The 20976-nt window shown below is 39.8% G+C and overlaps 1 protein-coding gene across 1 annotated transcript in view; it reads left to right on the top strand.

Annotated features, from left to right (window-relative positions):
• The first annotated feature begins 1435 nt into the window (after positions 1-1435).
• The window catches only part of prkar1b (protein kinase, cAMP-dependent, regulatory, type I, beta), a 66222-nt gene continuing 46681 nt past the window's right edge, over positions 1436-20976 (top strand). Inside the window, exons 1-3 of the mRNA XM_040124209.1 lie at positions 1436-1612; positions 3223-3410; positions 18145-18315. Coding sequence (XP_039980143.1) covers positions 3237-3410; positions 18145-18315 — 345 coding nt within the window. The 5' untranslated portion in view covers positions 1436-1612; positions 3223-3236. The remainder of the gene's footprint in view (positions 1613-3222; positions 3411-18144; positions 18316-20976) is intronic.

Genomic DNA, 20976 nt, shown 5'->3' with positions numbered 1-20976 from the left:
TAGGTTTAAGACTTTTGTTATTTCAGTTGATATTGTGGTTAAATGTGCACGTTCCCAAACTTTTAGAAGATTTGCATTTAATCAAATTCACAGAGACTACATGACACATGGCAAACCTGGGGGCTAGCAGTAGGTTATTCTAGGATACGAGTACTGGTTGGTCTCAGTGGCTCTGAAGAATGGGGAACCAATAGGTGCCAACAGCTGATTTTGGCTCAGTGCATTGTCTGGCTACACAGGACTAAAGCAAAATGCATGTCTTGTCAAACACTCAACTCAAAATCCTCCCTAATACAAAATCTGCATCATGCTATTTCAGCTATATTGCACAGTAAAGTCATAGTGTATCAACAAAGTCAACTGTTATTCTAGGACATCAAGATTGAAATATATCCTGGTGTCAGGTGGCACTTGTGGGGTAGGTCCACTAACATTAAAATAACACCTGAATTTGTGGATTTAGGGAGGTTGATAGCTGAGATGTTAAACCCAGTTTTATGTGAAGGTAGGACTCACAGATGTGAATCAGAAACATTCTACTATCTTAGTGAATGTACCCATGATGGATTGGGATTTGGGGACATCAGAAATTCAATATTTTACATCAGGGCTGTAGCTTCAATTGAGGACACTGACTTAGGTCATGTTGTTAATATTTTTTTCTGGAAGTTTCTGGGTTTTAGTGTCCTGGAGGACAGTTACAAAAATCACAAATGGTACATATTCAATGAGCTCATTCCAGTTTTTCTAGACTCAAAATATTTAAACTTGGCAACTTTTAAGTCATCAAAATAAAAAATAAAAAAAGGATTCCCTATATACTAATCAAACAGAAGACTTAAAGTGTACAGAAGACTTAAAAAAAAATACAATTTCATGTTGTAAAATGAAACTGGGAAACAATACAGTGTAACAACTGAATGGATGAAATACGAAAAATTCTCAGGATTAAACATTTTTGGTGAGCGTTCTTTCGGTATATGGTCAGACCTTTGGGCTGGTCGAAGATGTCAGTTGCAGGGTTTCTCTCCAAATGACATGTGCACAGAGTCTATCCACAAATCCACAAATAAAACCCGTTCAGTATTACAGAAATAGCCTACACCCCACTTCGTTTTCGGTCGGATGTTTCCCTCAAAGAGTTTTACCTGCAAACAAGCAGTTATAGTAGCAGTATGCTTGACAAGTGAATACTATGAATCGGCTAAATGAATGTATGAATGCAATTTTGGTTATTTTAGGCATGTTGTTGAGGACCTATTTAAATGAACAAAAAACAGCAACAACAACAACAACAACACCTGTTTAGTTGGACTGGATAAGCTGTTATAGAGACTGTCCCACTTTACCTGAAATCCCCCCACAAAGGGTGCGGGTTTCCTTTAAAGATTTTTCTACCTGCAAACGGGCTGGCGCGTGCTCGCTGCCGCTGCGGTGGAGGAGATGACAGATTGACGTCATCGGGACTGACGCAGAGCGAGCCGTGGTAGCGGAGAGGCACAGAGGCGGCAGCGGCAGCGGCAGCACCATCGTACCGGCTAGCAAACGACACCTCACCTATCTCCCACCACCCGCGGGGTGTTTTCTCACTGAGCATCCTCCACAAATAACGGTAGGGACGCCAGCGAGAGCGCCGACTGGACCGTGTTGTTCTGAACACCAAGCAGCGGTTTAGACCTGGCCCTTGATACCGTTCACGCCGCGGCAGTCGCAGTAGTTCCACTTCTTTGTGGTTTGGTTGTCATTGTAAGGTTAGCAAAGCTAGCTGGGTTAGCTGTGTATTGAATGCTACTGAACAGGTGCTCAGTGTCATCACTAGCTCCATAGTATACATGGCTAAATTGTCATATGTGGCCACTGCTTTACTATTTGCTGGGAAGAAACTACACTCGGAATTTGCCATGCTCTAAAATAATAACCCATTGTGATTTTTTTTATGCAGTAACAACCATACCGTAGTAGCTATTTCACATTGAGGAAGTGATACAGGGTGCATCTTTCAGTTAGCTACACCTGCTCGGCTTCCTGGCTTGTAGTGTGACATACTGCCATGTTATTTGACATAACTGTAGTCTGACATAATCGTAGCTGTTGTCAGTTGGCATACTCTGTTACATAATTTTCTTTGCTTCCACATGCTTAAGTGTTTACTTTCACAAATAGCATTATATCCCTGAAAAGCACCAGTTTACAAAACGTTCATGTTCAGTCATCTTCATCCACAAAGAAACATACAAAGGCATTCGTGGTCAGGCATTAGTAATTCATTGATTTAGCATGAGGTGTGTACCTTATTAAATTAACATGTTCAATACTGTTTATGCCCCTTTTACATTAACCATAACTCTCTTTTTACCTGCCCACATTTGAAGACACAGGTAGAAGGTATGCAGATTTTTTTCAGGGATACAATTTTACTAATAATATGTCAACCAAATAAGAGTGGATAGTATGAGTAGAAGCCTCTATCTTGTCATATGTAGTTGTATATTATGATATATTGATGTATATTGTTATATAGTTTTTTTTTTAGGAAAATTACTCTAGAAAATGTTTATTTATAAATTAATCAGGAAGGAATATCTGCATTTGGCTTATCATGCAAATTAAAACCTGACAAATCAAGGTGTGATATCAAAACAATGCAAAAATCATAAAAATCCAACATTGTCATAAATCAGTACTGCTTACTGTTTTGAAGCATGACCCTCATAGGTGTAATACACTCAGAGATATTACATCGGTAGCTACATTGATGTAAACAATTAACAGTGGCAAACTCTACATTGTCCCAGAGTATATATTGTCATATTGCCCAACCCTACAAGTGATATACCAACTTTATTATTGGTATTTACAAGTTATCTGTCTTCTTCAATTAAGAAAGGTAACATATACCTGCAACAATCCCCTTTATCATATACTGTCATGTCTTACTTAGAGTATTGCCAACTGACAACAGTTGATGTCATGAACGTCTTTACAGGAAACATAGGCAACAGGGTGTAAAATGTTCAGTTACCTCCTTCCCACCATCCATAGCTCTTTCATTCTCTCCCCTTCTCCCCGCTTATCATACTGTATGCACTCACCATTTTGCGCATCCCTTCTGTTTTGTATTTTCAACCCTCTTATTTTCTGCTACCCTGTTCTCCCCTTGTCTCCGTTCTGCTTTCCCTCCCCTTCTCTCATGGTCCACCCTGTTTTCTCCCACCGCCACAGAGATAAAAGATAAGATGGCCACCTCCTCCACCACTCTGGAAGAAGACGAGAGTTTGAAGGGCTGTGAAATTTTTGTTCAGAAGCACAACATCCAGCAGATCCTCAAAGAGTGCATTGTGAACCTCTGCATCGCGAAGCCTGAGCGTCCTATGAAGTTCCTGCGGGAGCATTTTGAAAAGCTGGAGAAGGTTGGTGATAACAAAGTTCTGTGTTTGTATGACTAAGGTCTCTAAGTTTGAGTCTATTTTTGTAAGGTGGGGCTCTGTTCAGTGTGAATTCTTATGTGGTGAGCTTGAAGTTGTCGATAGGTGACATAAATGTTCATTGCAGTGTATGCCAAGTAGTGATTTCTTGTCAGATTTCTCAGTTTTCAGATTTTAATATTATCATAATACAGTCTATGTGAATGAAAGAGTCTTTAAATGATAAGAGTTAAAAGTGGTTATCAGAAGCTCATTTATAAGTTGGAATTCTGTTTTTTTATTTGGGTTACTTGTGTGTGTAAAAATAGAAATCTCATCGAGTGTGCTGGTATCTCATGTGTACCATGCACTGTACAGAAAAGATATTTTATTTATTTGATACATTGTATCTGCTCAACTGATGTTTGCAAAACCATCACATATGAGCAGACAAAGAGCATCACAGCCAGACACTGTATTAAAAAAACAGACTGTGCTCGAACTGTTATAACAGAGCTTTCATTTTTCATCCAATAATGGGAGAACCCATTAGGGAATGTGAGAGGAGCACTCATAAAAGGGCAGTGTCGTGTTTGCAGGCTCAGGGAAGAGACTGTTTGTATCTGCCTGTCCTTCTATCTGTCTGGCTGTGAGCAGAGAGACAAAAGAGAAGACGCGTACATTGAAAGATAACAGCTGAAAAGAGGAGAGCAGGCCCTTGTGAATAGAGGGAAAAGAAAGATCATAACTAGAAAACAGGTTAGAACAGGGGCAAACTCTGTAGCACATTCCCTGTGTTCAACAAAAAACCTGACTGCTCAGCCTGTAAGTGTGTTTATGTGTCTTGTCTCTTTTCACCTAATGTGTTCATTCTAGCTGGCACCTTCATATAGCGGCAAGCTATATTGTTTTAATGAAAGTTACTGTGTTGACTCCTGCTGTATTTATAAGATGCATTTTGTGCTGAATAACTTGGAATCTGCTAGGAGGCACACCATACCGTAGGTTTAAAGAAATGAACAAACTTTGCTTGTCGGGTTTTATTTCAGCCTTTTATGAAGTATCATAGGATATACGCTCAGTTGGCAGCTAAAACTAATCCAGTCTAATACAACAATCATCCCTTCATGAAGGTTATAATGTTCAGTTTGAATTGAAACTGTGTTAAAGAGGTGTTGATTCAACTTTATGGTCATTTTGGAGGCTGCAGTTTTCTGGTGCTGTTGAACTGTATCATGTCATATGGGCAGGTGTTTCTCTTATTTTGTCCACCCCACTGCCTATTATATTCATTACAGAACAAGTCGGTATAATGCAATACAGTTCAACAGCACCACAACCTACATCCTCCAAAATGATCATACAGTTGAATCAGCATCTCCTCAGCACAGTTTAAGTGAAAACTGAACTTTATGACCTTTATGGAAGATTTATTGCAGGAATGTTGTGTTAGACTGCATGAGTTGCAGCTAGATGTTCCTAATAAACTGTCGACTCAGTGTACAGGTAAATTGTTATTGTGCCTAAAATGCAAATTAACCTTAAAATAGGGTGTCTCAGGATTTAGCCTGAAAGGATGTTCTTTCCCAGTATTTGGCTTTGATCAAGCAAAGATGCAGATGGGTAGTTTGCTCATGTGTGGATCACAAGATTTGTTTGGTTGAACAAGGGGCTCTACTCTTATACTACTGTTGCAAATAGATCATAAAGGTGTATGAGGAACAGCTGTAGGCTGTTTATGTTGGCCTGAGGAGAATTTAGGCCTTGGAAAGAAGTCTCCAACAAGAGAAGTAATTGTGAAGAGACATCAGATATAGTAGGACTCAAGTTCACCATTCTGATTCCTCGAGGTGGGTCATGCTCCTTGCTACATTGGAGTGTGTGTTTGTATGTGTGATTACATGTGATAGTCATCTGATTTGATCAGTTTTTAAAATGAAAAGTGGTATTCTCCACAATTTTTGTTTTGTCCTCAAAAGTCTAAAAAAAAAAAAGGTTTCATCATGTTACTACTTTCCCTGTATGTTCAAGTAAATCATATTTGTTCATTTATTTATCCAGGAAGACCAATCACATGTTTGTTTACAACAATAGCCTGTACCTGCAATATATTAAGCCTAGGTTTTAGGAGAGAATGCACAAGAAGCTTAAGGGCAAGGTCAGGCTGTTCTCTTTGTTATTGTGTGTCCTGGACTCGATTATATGTGTGCATCTGTCTGCTGTCAGAATCTGGAGCAGTGGTCTCACAGAGCTCTGCGGTCAAGGAGACAGAGCGTTGAATTAAGCACAGCATTGATAGTGGAGCTGCTGCTGCTGCTGTTTAGTGGGTACTGTAATGCTGCATAGTCAGAGGGGCAGCATGAATACTAATGGATGTGATAGAGCTCAGCAGAAGCAATACAGTAGCAAGTTGCGAGGGATTCATGTTGTAAAATGACTTACACTGCACACCTTCCCCATGTGTATCCCACCTCAGTATTAAATTAGAACTCAAAGATTTTCTGTTGTGATCAACGCCATTTATGTTAAGAAAATGCATAGTGTGCAGTATGAAAAATAGGGTTAAATTCTACATAAATGTGCTCATGTTCTGGCACAGTGATCTAATATTTATTTATTATATTGGACGATTTATTATATTATTGATATAACTAGCACAGGTAAATAGACATAGTACAGGCTTCTATTTTCCTGAAACTGGGCTCTGGTGTCCAGATGCACCACTGCAATCTGTATAAGTTGGTGGGGAAGGATGAATACACTGTTATTGGTGGAATGTAGTCTTGCATGTGACATGCTCCACTCTCTGCAATGCATATCCATCACATCCTTTGCAATAAGTTGATGTACTGTATGCAAGCTGTTGAGCTCTGCTCAGTCTTGCTGCTTGTGCTGCAGCAGCTACACTGCCAGTATCACACTATCATCACTGCTGCTGCGTACATATAGCATTTAATCAGACATGTTTTCCACATTTGCAGACGCCTGTGCTCTTTGGGAGGTGTACATTTTTTTTGTTGACACTCCTCAATCGTCTGCTGCAGCAAACATCAAAGATTGTCAATAATCTCACTGCTTACATGACTGCAAAACTAACAGCATTTCTGTTTACATGACTGGGAATGTTATTTTGATTAACCATAGGAAATGGAGTTTGGAGTTTTGCTTCAAGAGAAGTCCTAGTAACTAGTAATGTTTTCATTGTATACACTTGGAATATTTGAGGAATTGTTTTACCAGTCTGATGTGTAGAAAAGCACACAAGTTCTTGTAATTATTTTGCTAGGGCCTGGTGCAGTGTTTTTAATGAATGAAATTACACTTATTCTTTGTCTGCCAAAACAGCCACTTGATTAACACCGTTTTAGGCTCCTGTGTTGCACTTACACCATGAATCTGCTTGTACACAAGCACATAATGACAGTATAATAGTAGGTTATTATTGCTACTTTTGCTCCCGTCTGTAGGTCAAAGTTCAGGATTACAGCAGTATCGTTTAAGGTAGTAATCGTCCAATATATTGCTTATGGAGGTGGGTTTGATCAATTATGTTGTTGCATGGTGGTCAGTTATGTCTCCTGGTGTATACAAACAGTTGGAATAAAAAGCTCAAGGCTTTCAGCCCTTTTTAGGCCCACGTTTGGCTGACACTATTCTCAAGCCAAGCCATCCAAATCTGTGCTTGTGTTGTGAGGTCAATCATTTGAGAAATTGAAACAGGCCATGTATGTTTTTGTGTTGACCCAGTTATTTAAGGAGCTTATTGTGCTCCTTTCCCCCTGCACAGGGTAACTTTGAGGACAATATTTGTTTCAACAAGCCATAACCATTTAATCTGGATTTAGGACTACAGCCTGCAGATCTTATTTAAAGCTTTATGATTCTGTTACTCAAAATATTTATCTTAATGTCTTAATATCTTTTGTTTCTCAGAGCGAAAAAAGAAAAAAAAAAAATCAGGTAGAGGATGACAAATTTTAAATGCAAAACAACATCCTGAATTTTAAGAATTCGAATTGAACCCAGGTGTCAGATCTTGTCTCTAACTCTGGCAGGCTCACAGAGGAGGCAGCTTCTCAACCAAAGAAATAACAGAAAATAGAACAAAATACACCTTTGTCATCACATTTTCTCCTGTACTTCACTCTCCATGTTTGTGTGTGTTTCTCCCTCATCTCTTGGAGCCATTTTCGTCAGCACTCGTCGCCCACTAGGGGTGGTAACCTAGGCAACAGTAGAGGATTGTTAGCCTATCCTGTCTTCAATGAGCACCTTTATTCACAAAGTTTATCCCCTCTGTGCTCTAATACGTTCAGGTTTTTTTGTGTGGAAACTAGACTAGGGGGTATTCTTTCTCCCCTTTTGCCAGACCTAACCTCATTTCATATCTGCACAGGATCCATTTCATACAGCTCTCACAATCTTATCAGGAAAATCTCTTTTCTCTGGCTCGGTTTCTCCATCATCCACTTTCACAGTTCTTTGATGTTATGTTTTATTTGCAGTCTTCCTCTACATGCATGCTTCTAACCCTTTTTTTCTTTCTTTCTTTCTTTCTTTCGTTCTTTCGTTCTTTCTATTTAGTGTCTCTTGCCTATACACACACACAAACACATGCACATCACAAGCACACTTGAGAGCACACTAAATCATCAGTCTGACTAGTTTGTTTTTAACTTTTGTTTCGATATAATAATATGCCTCTGGGCCCCAGCTGACGTTGTGAATGGGAAAATAACAGGCATCTCGCTCCCTTTCATCCTGCCTATTTATGCATGGTAATGATGCCTTTGATCTTTACAACAATGGCTTCAGATGGGTGTTCTCATCTTCTCACAGCTCAGTGTGTAATTGCTGAGAAGTTAACCTTAATTTTTGGCACGCTACAGTGTAAAAAGGCAACATTCATGTGACCCCTTAGCACAGTTTTTCAATTATTCCAACTGGACTGTCTTTTAACAGATAGTTGCTATTTGTTAATAAGTGTGTGACTATTATTTACTGTAAATTTGCAGCATACATAGCTGTTTAGTTTACAAAGGAATATCCGTAATTAGGCAATAAGTTTCTTGTTAATACAAAAGCCTATTGTAGGAGATTATGGCGAATGGATGGCATTGAAACAGTGGTGAACAAAGAATGAATTTCTAATACACAGGACTTATTGTTGAAGTCCTTTTGCCACAGTCGTGCATTCCTGCAGAATTCTGTTTTAGAAATGGTAAAATGAATGAAGCACTAACCCAGAAATCGTGAATGGATCTCATCAGTCTGCGTCATTACAGATCTGTCAAACAGGCAGCACCAGCTAGAAGTGCCAGGACTTGATAAACTGAGTTTATCAATAAACTCAGTTTATTGGGCATATGCCACCACAGATGTTTTATTGAAATAGGCACAATGCATCTTCAAAAGACTCACTAGTGTTTTCTGGCATCCCAGAACTGCCGTTGCTGGATTTGTCTGGCCACATTTATGATAATTTTAACTTGAACTTTGAATTTGAAAATTGAGACTTGGTTTCCTGGTTCCTTTTGTAGCCCTATGCTTCTGCAGGAAATCTATCACGTACTGCAGTTATCTTCCTCTTCCTTTTACTTTATGTGAGAACATATCTGATGACTTAAGAGACATCTCCTGATCGTGCGGTTTTCACTGCAGCTATGTAGAAAATCAACATTTTGATCTGTACATTACATACCACTTGCACTGGCAACCAAATGTTCAGCGCATGACAGCTGTCACTCCTCAACTTCATCTGTGTGTGCGTGGTGCTTGGACAAGAGTCTAAGCGCCATATTCGGATGAGTAATGAGATGGCACCGTTCTGTGATATTAAATCAAATCCTAGGACCCATTGTAAATGTTTTGTCATCTTTTGGGATGCTGTCCCTCGTAAATTCCAGTAAACAGTTTTAACATCTTATGGTTCAGTCCTCACTGTTTTCTTTTTACTGAGCCCTCAGGGACTGTTCTTCATTTGCCATTGAGCAGTTGTGGAAAGTATTCAAAGCAGCTATTTTCTGCTGAAGGTTGAAAATTGTGAAAACTTTTGATAGTAACGTCTGTGGTGGGTTATCTATAGGAACCCGAACATTGCTCTTGAGTTTTGCAAATGTAATTCTTCACTGTTTTGAGCATCACAAACAGAATTCCGTTTGCTTCTGTTGGATTGTTGGGGCAGATTTTTCAGTAGCAAAGAATAAAAAAACTAAATCTATCTGCATGGCTTGATACCATTAGGGCATTGGGGGGAAAGATTGTCTGTTTATTATTTGGGTGAACTGACCCTTAAATATGACCACTCACATTAGTTGCTCAATGTTTTCTGCTTCTGCGTATGTGTATATCTGTTTGTGGCTATGATTGTGTGTAGCTATGTGTTATTATGATTAGCAGAATGCTCTCTGTGTTCTTTATGCTCACAGGGCTGTCATAAGTTTGTCTCATGTTTCACTCCTGGTTTTTTACGATTTCTCCCTTATTCCTTTTGTCCCACATCTTTTCGTTACTCTCTTTTTCCTCAGCATTCATATCCTTGCAGGGTATCAATTTTGTCTCATCCACTTTTGCTTCCTTTCATCTGCGTTTCTCACTAGTACCCTGTTTTTCTAGTTTCCATACACCAGCTTTCTCTTGTTTCTTTTCCTCTCTTCTCTCCAGTCATCTCACATATATCGTTGGTTGACTATCCCACTCAGACTTGCTTGATCTCTTCATGTCTCTACTGGAACTGAAAAAAAAAAAAACCCTTCCCCATTTGAACATCCATTCACTGGCCTCCATTTGCCTTTAGAAAACATTTTAATGAGATTTAATCCTGTAAAGCTTAAAATAATTAGCTACAACCTACATTTATGAACTCTTAAGTTAAAAAGGTTTGTATGTATAAGAGGTTAACCTTTAGTTAATTAGAAAAAGCTATACTCTTTTACTCCCCTCCCCCTTGTGTTCTGTGCGGTACACGGTGCTCCCATCAAGTGCTATAGCTTGATCTGGGATGTTGTAACGGAGCCAGGTCTCTGTAAAGATGTGAGCACAACAGTCTCTGATTTCCCATTGCTGAATGATCCTGACTCTCATTTCATCCATTTTACATTCCTGCGACTGGACATTAGCCAGAAGAAGGCTGTGTAGAGGAATAGCCTTAAGTCCAAGCTGACTTAGCTTAACTCTTATCCCGGCTCTCGTTAGAAATACCTGCTAGAGAAAAAAGGTGAAAAAATAGTAAAATAAAACAAAAATGTAGCGAAATTTGAGGGAGCTACTGGCTGCCGCATCTGCATGTGCTGCCATCACCATGGTTACTTCCTCACTCCTTTATTGACAGACAACTCCACCTCAATCTAAATGGCCAGTCTCAACTCTCAGTAAACTCTGAGCCACATGTGACCTTTTTTTGTGCATGAACTAACACTGAAATGACACAGCTGTCCATGAAACAATTAATAACTAAATGTCCAATTACTTTTGCACCTCTAATATTTGGGCACTATGTGTTTAAAGGCTATATCACCCACACAGCTCTTTCTATATTGATGTAAAGCTACAAAGATTAAAGCTGAGACTTGGCACTTTAATGTAGTATCCATTATTTTATTTCAGATTGAGTTTGCTGAAGCTCTGAGCCTGAAAAACAAAAAATATTTAACTTTTGAAATACATCCGGCCTTGACTGGATATTTGATCTTAATTTGCTATTCATATACTATAGCACATTTATCACGTGTGATAACTATCAAAGCAGTTTGTAACTATGTTTAAAAAAAAATCCTTTAATGGAATTATTATTATCATTTCTGAACTCCAGCAACCTTATTTTCTCCTCCTGTTTTTTGTTTACAAATCTAGCATACAAATAACAGGAAAGATGGGCTTCTTGGAAACATGAGCAGACTGAGGACACAAAAGTGTGATGTTTGTTTCAATATATGTGTCTCTACATCTCTATCTAGGCCAATGTTGTAGCGATTGCGTATTGTGCATAGCTCAGCGCAACATGACAAAACATGTCGAGTAAAACAAATGTAAACCCTCCTGCATCAACTCTATTTATTAAAGATCCCATCATGTTGCATGATAGGAGAGTTCCTCACTCTCTGTCTTTCTCTCTATCAGTCAATCAGCTGCTGTCTCCCCCTCCACTGTAAGATGAGAAGCCTTTCTGTGCTGCCAGCCATTCAGCTGTCTCCAGGACATATCATAACAAAACCGCCAGTCTCTTCAAAGGCCTCTGATTGACAATTTGTCGGGAGGTTTTGGTTTTTTGTTGAGTCTGCTCAGAGCATTTACAGGAGAATTAAGTGTAGCTTTGATTATCTCTCCCAATCTTCTACTTTCCCTTTTGTTTACTTTATTGTGTTCCTGTCTTCCTCATGTTCTGCTCAGAGACTATTTAAATCAATCTACATGTGTGTGTGCCAGTGGTGTGTATGCAGTATATTAAGTCTAGAAAATTCAGCTTTACAAACAGTATGTCCTCTCAAAGTTTTGCGTCACAAGCATAATTAGTGTCTCCAGCCTCTGTGTGTTCACTCATCACCACCATGCTGGGAGCAGGGTATTCTGTCAGATGAGCCCGGGGTGCATGCAGTGACCTGGGCCTAAACCGCCCCCTCCCTGGCTCACCCTGGGCCCCTACAGGTAAATTGGACCCCCAGCCCCTGTCTACACGGTGGTCCTTCTTTGTCCTCTCTCATGTGTTATATCCCTCCACCTTCCTCCACTAAGCTGTGGTTCGTGTGACAGAAGAAAGATATGTATAGAAACTATATGGGATTTAAACAAAATATGTTTGCCTGGGCAGTTAACCATGGTTACATCCAAACACAGCCTTGATTAAGCAGTCACTTCCCTGATTAGACAGCATCCTTATTTATTTCCCATAAATGGCATAAGGGCTGCAACTTACAATTATTTTCATTAAAATTACTCAGCGGATTATTTTCTCAAACAATAACTTAATCTGTATGGCCTATAGTAAAAATAGCTTTACAGACAAATTTCTTGTTTGCCCAGCCAACAGTCCAAAATCGAAAGTATTCGGTTTAATAAATCAGAAGACAAAGGAAACAAATATTCAGCTCTAAAAAATTAGGCCGCGTGGTGCAGTCTTGATAGATGTGAAATTTACTTGGTAGGGTAACGGAAAATTTTCAAACACTGAAAGAACTTCCACTAACGTCTTGCAAGAATGAGAAACCTCTACTTACTTGTAGTGTAAGGAATAGGGTTAAGTTGTGCATGCAGTTCTGAAAAAAAATGAATGATGAGTCTTTGGCTTTCAGCTGTCTTTGTCTGTTATCCCAGAAACTAGTGTAATTTATATCTACTGTTAATTTAAGACCTGATGCTCAAAAGCTGATTCTTACAAATTATTTAACCCAAGTGTATTTTAGAGTTAAGATTTAGTTGAAAGGTTTAGGTTAGAACAACTGTTGGTTAAGGGTTAAGTTAAGTTTAAGATTAGAGAACTAACATACCCAGTGGAGAGGCGCCAGTTGGATAGCAATGTAAATTTGTCTGTGTGTTGCAGCCATAAAGAGAGTGAACATTATTTCATAGCCAGGAGGACAGCACTCCACACACATACATACCTAATACAGCAGCGAACGTTCTGTCCATTGTGGTGCTGTAATGGTGTGGAACAGAGTGATGAGTAGACTGTTAGCTCTGCTGGTGGATCTGCTCTACATGCTTCATTACCTGTGTGTGTATGTGTGTGTATGTGAGTTTGTGCGGCACCTTGTTGTTTTTGGTTCACTCGCATGCTTTCAATCCCGGCAGTAGAGAGGGAAATTGTCTACGTCACCGGACCTGGGCTACCTAAGGTAAAGGTTTGTGGATGTGGAACTAATATCTTAAATTAACTTGATAGAAGAATGGATATTTCGATGTATTTAAGCTGTGAGTCCACTGTTCCTCTCTGATGGGCTGAATGTTTTGCAATGAGCATGATGGGTGGTTGGGCTGATTAACACTGGTTAGTCACAGCTTTTAGGATGAGAGTTAGTCATAACTTTTGTTCATATCTGCTCGGTGCAAATTGGTTCAGGGAATGAACAAAACAGAAGAGGCCCATTGTGATATGACTCATCATCCATTAATGAGTTGAAATTGGAAATGATAATGGTTTAATAACGGTGACTTTACATGGAGCGAGTGTGCATTGGATTGGATGTGTGTCATCTTTTGTCCGTGTCTTCATTCTTTGGGGCAATCTCTGACCCATGGTCACTGTGTCTCTAATGGAAAGGCCACTTTTTACAAAAGCTTCTGTGTCCTGTCATCTGTTTCCTCTCCTATCCCTCCTCTACTGTTCCTTTCTCTCTGGCACCCAGCCGCCAATGATGACGCAGGGAGAGCAGAGGACAGGAGGGAGAGAGAGAGACTCTAACATAGGGCAATAGCACTGATTCTAGAGTAGAAAATGTATTAGTAAATAGAAAGAATAGCTGGCAGGATATTACAAGAGGAGTGCTTTGCGTTTGGAAAAATATTTAATGTTATTTGAAATAAAAATTGCAGTACCTCAGATTGAGATAGTATACCAAAAAAGTAAGAGCTGCAAAAAACAGACTGAAGACGGGTTTTGCTTAGCTACTGTTGATAGTCCTGGAATTAATAAATTGGACTGCTTCAAACTGCTAAGCCTGTGTGTTGTTACAGAAAACCAAAAAAAAAAAAAAAAAGGTTTGTCTCTGCTGCTGGGTAAAGAAACATTTGCAGCTGTTTTCAGCTCATCTTGGAGTAATGAAGGGTCCTCTGTATATGCTTTATATGCCACAACAGTATGAGGACTTGTTAGAGCCAGACATAAAGTCCTCACTTGATGGCCGACCGTCTGACCTAAGAGGAAAGCATGTGGGTGGGGCTGGAGCTGAGAAAGACACAGCATGGTACAGAACAGTCTCTGGCACAAACAGGGGATGTATGGGATGATGATGTATGCCTATGGGAATGTTTAGAACCATTCGCTGGTTTAAAACACACAGACATACCATTTGGGCAGAACAGAAGTCTGTATTGAAGGGTGTGACGTTTGGCCTTCTGTGATCTGAATCACTGTAGATGTGTTAGTAAGAGAGAGGGAGAGAGAGAGACAATCTGTCAACAGACGTCAGAACTGGTGCGTGTGCGAATGTAGGTGTGCGAGCTTCCTGCTCAGACTCTCCACGAACTATTCAGGATGCTCACAGTACCCAGTTGTCATAGTGACGGGGGGAAGCGAGAGGAGCCCGCTCATTGCGCCACCTGATTGTGTGAGAGAGAGAGGGAGAGAGGGAGACAGAGGGAGAGAGGGAGAGAGAGAGGGAGAGGGAGAGAGAGGCTAGAAAGCCCAGGCAGGGAGTTGCGCAGGAGAGATGGAGAGACAGGCTTTTTGCTGTGATCAGTGTTTTCATCAGTAGTCTTGTTCTTCAGCTGCTGTGTCGTGGGGATTGAAGACATTTTGCCACTCGCACCCTCTGACTCTCTCTCATACACTGACTGGGATTTTCTGCTTACTTGCGCGCACACACTCAAACCTGAGTGTTTACACACACACACACACACACACACACACACACACACACACACACTGTGTACTAGTATGGCAAGATGCTGCTGCGGTGTGGCATGTGTGTCAGATGTGTATGAGGTCGGGATCCATGTGTGTTGATTCTCATGCACACTTTGACACACTCACACTTTGACTTGATGCCTGGTGCCTCTGACAGGCTGAGGGACACACAGCAGGCCTGACCAGGGGCCCTCCATGCCATGGTAAGTATCTCTGCTAACAAACTTAGCCTGTAGTCAGCCTCCTGGGGCTACCCTGTATGATCTCATAGAGGTAGGAGTGTGCACGTTTTGTTGCAAGATAAAGATGCTTGGTACTACCTACTTTGAGTGATTATTAGTGACTCTTCTAGACAACAGCGTGTTAACAGTGTTTGCTAGTTTGTGAAACTGACTTGTAGTTTGTCTGGAGTGAGGAGAGAAAGATGTATCTATACATATACTTGCAGTGCTTGAAAGAAAGATGTGCTTGTTTTTGCTTTAACGTCACTGTCTTTAGAGGATGTAGCGTGTTACCTGATGCCAGACCTTGCCACCTTGATTAAGCTGGAGCCGTGAGCTCTCCTCTCCCCCTGCAGTCTGCCGGTGCATGTGTTTTTGAGAGAGAGAGTGTGTGTGTGTGTGTGCGCGCGTTGATGATGCTGCCCTCCGGCTCTGCCTCCCCTCTTCTCCTCCCCCTGGCTGTGTTCCCTCAGGCAGTGACTCTGCGTAAGCAAGAAGTGTGTGTATGTGTGTGCGTGCGTGCCCTGGAGTATGTTTGCTTATTTCTCCGACTGGTGTGTCTGTGTGATCTGCATTATCACATTGTATTACACAGACGGCAAGCACAGCATCACAGTAACCTCAGGATGTAATGAGCAGGGGATAGACAAAGCCAGATAGAGGATAGAGTAGGGAGTGAAATAGAGAGACCGACAAAAAAATCATGAGATGAAAGGAATGAGTTAAAGTGCAAGCTGACAGCTGCCTTCTAGACAACTGTAACTGGCTGACGTTTTGTATCATTATAGCATTGCTGTATTACTGTTTCCATTCCCATTACATTACGCTGTCAGGATGACTGAAACAGTTACTTGAGAAAGAATGTGAAAAGAAGTGCTGAGTTGTGAGGTTTGGGTTTGACAGTTCTGTTTGTCTCAGTTTCCAGGTAATACGACAGTCTCCTCGCTGTCACCTACTCTCTCCACTTCTCTCCCTGGTTCTCTGTGTTTCTGTGCTCTTTTTGATCTCTCTGTCACAGGTTGTCTCTCTTTCTTTCTCTCTGTGTTTCCCTGTTCCTACCTGAAGCAGCAGTGATTTCTGCTCTCTGCTCAAGGCATTCAGTAATTTCTCAGCTCTCAGCTGCTTTAGGTCTCCCTTTTTCATTCTGCTTTCTTTAGTTTTGTAGAGAAACAAGTTACCTTAGTACATTTCATGAAAAATGGTGGTGATTTTTATCGTACCACAACAAGTGATTTCCTTAATTGTTTGCTGTCCTTGTTAATGATCGATAATCATTTAAATGTTAAAAGCTCATAGAATACAAAATGTTTTAAATAATTATTGTCTTAGCACAACCAAACTAAACGTGTAAATTAAATAATTAATTAATGAAACTCAACAACTTTTATTTGTACATTAAAATGATCATAAAAAACACCAAGAAGACTGAACCAGGGCTTCGACAAATGATCATTTTCATTATCAATTAATCTGCTGATTGTTTTCACATACAAACGTTAAAGCTCAAGTTGATGTCTTAAATTTGCTCTTTTTGTCCAAAAAGATATTCAGTTTATTATCATAGAAGAAAGAAAAGCAAGAAACTTTTGGAATTGGGAAGATCGAACCAGAGAATATTTTATCATGCTGCTTAAAAATGCCTTAATTGATTAATAATTATCAAATTCTATGGTTTTGATTAAATAATGTGTGCATATCTACTCGATAGGGAAAGAGTTGTTAGTCTCTTGAAAACTGATGAATATATTCTTGCTCGACCAGATTCATCAATCATCAGAAAAGTAATAGCATTTCCAGTGCAAACCGAGGGGAATACAGGGGATTTGAATGTCTTTCAAAATTGTGCCTAGTGATTGCACCAAGAAAAATCTGTTTTATGTGCTCTGTGTTCTCTTTCTGTTTATTTCTGACTGTGGTTATTTCGTGCCACCTCTAGCAACGATTGCCTGTCTGGAGTCTTGTCCTTTTGAGACACCTTTGTTTATTTTGACCGCACAGTAGCAATGCAGTGAACCAGCAAATAGAAGAAAGGCCTTAAATATACAGAAATATTGCTAAAAAAACATGTTATAGATACTGCCACTGCAAAAATATATGGCAGTGAATAATACGCTTGTCAGCTCAGTCCCCACTGTGCTATTAATTAGACACACTAATGGACTCAAATAAAGGAATAAACACACTGTGCCAGCAGGTGGACACAGATACACACCAGCTATTGTTAGGTCTACACATACAGCGTGCACTGGATACTGGCTACCTTTGCACAAAATGTTATCCCATTTCCCTTGCATCACATATTAAAAGGCCTACAGTGGTTTTATTGTGTACTTATGCTAATGTGTTAATCAATTTGCAATCAATAATTCATAACCTGCAGAGTGTTCAGGAGTTGAAACAACAGCTAGCCAGAGGGATCCTGTCTCCCCTTTGATGTCTTCATTCCCTGTTGTTCATTGTCTGAGAGGAGGAGAATACCCGGTTAAACCTTCTTCTCTCTGCGTGGTTAGGCCTGCAGATATTAATATTTGATAGCTTTCACGTCATACCATGGCAGGCAGATGCCCAGACAACATGCACTCAGGACTAGGACATGTCCACTGTATTTTCCTGGAGGTTTATTCTGTTATATTATTTGACCTGGTTAAGATTCCACATGATGCTTTATGTTAGACAGGGTGTTTGGAGTGGTTTGTCAGCCACTCTTCATGTGATCATTTGTGAGGTAGAAGAATAACAGATGCTCTCAGATGATCTTGTTTGTCTTGCCCAAAGCTACAATAGTGGTTGCATTTCTTTTCGTACGTCTTTTTTTTTCTTACACTTTCAAAAAATTTGTCTAAGAAGGACGCTGTTTTTATAGGTGATCTACCTGTTTTATTTTTTAACCACTGAATACATTTTTCTCTCCCTCTCTGTGTCCCTCTCTCCATGCTCGTCCCTCCTCTTGTTTTTACAGGAAGAATGCAAGCAAATCATGGCACGTCAGAAATCTAACAGCCAGTCAGATTCACATGATGATGAGGTTTCTCCCCCACCACCCAACCCAGTTGTCAAGGCCCGGCGCCGCAGGGGAGGGGTCAGCGCCGAGGTCTACACTGAAGAGGATGCCGTCAGCTACGTACGCAAGGTCAGCCTTGGTAGATGGATGCACAAGCACACATATGTGTACAGATACACACGGGAGCACATATCCAGTACATGCACATGCTTGAAAATACAAACTCATCAACATGTTTGCACACAGAAACCTACAGTGAATGAATATTACCTACTATAACACATATTAATTCACATGTTGCTGTAACACAAAGCTGTTTATTATTTATTTATTTGCACGTTTAAATGATTATGGTAAAAATATACAACAAAAATAGATAAATATGTAACATTTTTAAATATAATCTACTTTTGAACAAAAACATCACGCAGACGTTCGGGTTGCTTGTTGTTTATTTGTTAGACACAGAGCTGTTGTTCTGTTGAAAACCACCTAAGCACATCAATACATTCATTAGAACAACATGAAAATTGGAAGGGAGATAAGCTGTGTAAATATATGACAGCAGTTAATGAACAGACTTGGACACTCCAGTGAATTTATTTGCAGCGAAATACGCAGTTGGTGAGTCAGCAATTGAACTGATGTTCAGCACAGATGCTGAGATTCGACTCTGTGATATTAGATTGACTGTGAAAGACCACTCAGGTTTTTGCAGATAGTTGACATGTTGTCATGAGAAAAATGTGCTGAACAGAGCAACTGGTTTTATTTAAGCCTGTTTTACTATGCTACAACGGAGCTGAATAACCCACATTTAAGAATACTATCAGTACTTCTACATGCACACCAAAAACCAGGTTAAGGGCTGCAATTAACAATTATTTTCATAATCGAATATTTTCGATTAATTATTTAGTCTATAAAATGGTGAAAAAGACCTGTTGCAATTTATTAAAGCTCAAGGTAGTGTCCAAAAATGTCTTGTTTTGTCCAACCAAATGTTCATAACCGAAGAGTTTCATATTTAAGCTTCATATTTAAGCCATCAAACGGAGCCATCAAATTTTTTGCATTTTTTCTTGAAAAATTATGTAAAGAATGAATCCATCATCCAAATAGTTGGTAGTTAGTAATGAATAGTTGATTAATTTTCTTACATTCATCTGATTGATAAATCGTCTAATTTTTGCAGCTCTAACTCAAAAATCAGGTCATACAGGAAATTATGTGTGGAATCTGACTTGCTTAGGCTTCTGGAAGCTACGTTGTGTTAGTTTTGGTTTTAGTCTAACAGAAAAAAAATATTTTGAATATGAGGCTGCATTGCTACACCTAATAATATACTGCCTTAAGACTTTGTCATGCACATATGTGTTAAAAGCTGATTTGACGCCTAGTTATATGTATACAAGGACACGAAATTGTCTTACTACGGGGGAAATCTGGTTGGAAAAACTGTGTCTCTCTAATCCCTTACCCTGATTTCGGAAACTGGCTTTCTCCTATGCATGCTGTTCAATAAATCAGCTGTGCATATATACACACTGCTTGATGCAAAATCTGAGAGTAAATTAAGACTTTTTGGTTTTATTTCTGCTTGGATTTACTTTGCATTTCTGGTTTGTGAGACAACATGAAATACAGTATAGTTGAAAGGTAGAAGAGAAGCTAAAATCATTTCTTTTGTAAAGTGACTTTGTATTATCTCATTTTGAACTGCAAGGCCATTAGAGTTATCATTCATGATGCAACCTTTTGTGTCCATTCCATAACTTATATGAGGTATAGAAAAGGGTGCTCTTTTGCCTAAAACTCCCCTATATACACACAAACACACACACAGTCATACAAACACGCACGTCCTAGTCACTATATCATTACCGTGCTCATTCAATTGTGATAAACTTGACACGCCATTAATTGCTTGGTAATTACATAACGACATGAACCCCCGTCACCGCGCTGTAATCACACGGCCACTGAAGCATGCAGTGTGTGTGTGTCTGTGTGTCAGGTGTGTGCACACAACCACATGCACTTGTGTTTATGGTGTTTAGGTCTATCAGGCGCTAAAATCATGTGTCGTGGCAACAAGCCCGCTCCCATCTCCAGTCTCCTTTTCTTCACTGTCCCTTCGCTCTCTCACAGACTGACACACGCACGGACATAGCCACACACATGCAACAGCTCACGCATAGAACGACTCACACAGCCACATCAGCAGCATGTGACAAAGAAATTAATTAATGAGCTTATCCAACACAACAGACCATCAGAAAAAAGTGAATTAAAATTGAATTAGAACATGAAAGCACATGATTACTTCAGTATGAGAGAGGATTTCTTCTGACCACTGAGGTAACACATACACGCGCACACAAACACACGTACACATATACTCAGATCAGTATGTGCTGACATCTTCCTACATCATCAATTCCATAAATACTCCACTGGGAAAATCAATTAGCTAAGCCCGCTCATCTGATCAAAAAAGCTTTGCTTTAAATTGCTATGAGTCTTAACAAACTATGAGGCCTGTCGGTCAGGCCTTGAGATCACATTGACAGAATGAATTGCAGGGCTGGCATCAGATTGATGGGAGCTAGTGCAGACACCCTCTTTATGAGGTGGGAACAAAATGGACATGGAGTTGGATATTTCCTCCAACTTTAAAGGGCTTTTGTCAAATTAAATGTGGAACTTCCAGATTTCCATGCATGTATCACAGCTAACATCATACTGTTTTTAATGCTGTTGAAGAAAAATAATATGGATAATGTAGAT

Source organism: Xiphias gladius, chromosome 3 (assembly GCF_016859285.1).
Source record: "Xiphias gladius isolate SHS-SW01 ecotype Sanya breed wild chromosome 3, ASM1685928v1, whole genome shotgun sequence".
NCBI classification, from domain to species: domain Eukaryota; kingdom Metazoa; phylum Chordata; class Actinopteri; order Istiophoriformes; family Xiphiidae; genus Xiphias; species Xiphias gladius.
This window is presented reverse-complemented; position numbering and strand designations above follow the sequence as displayed.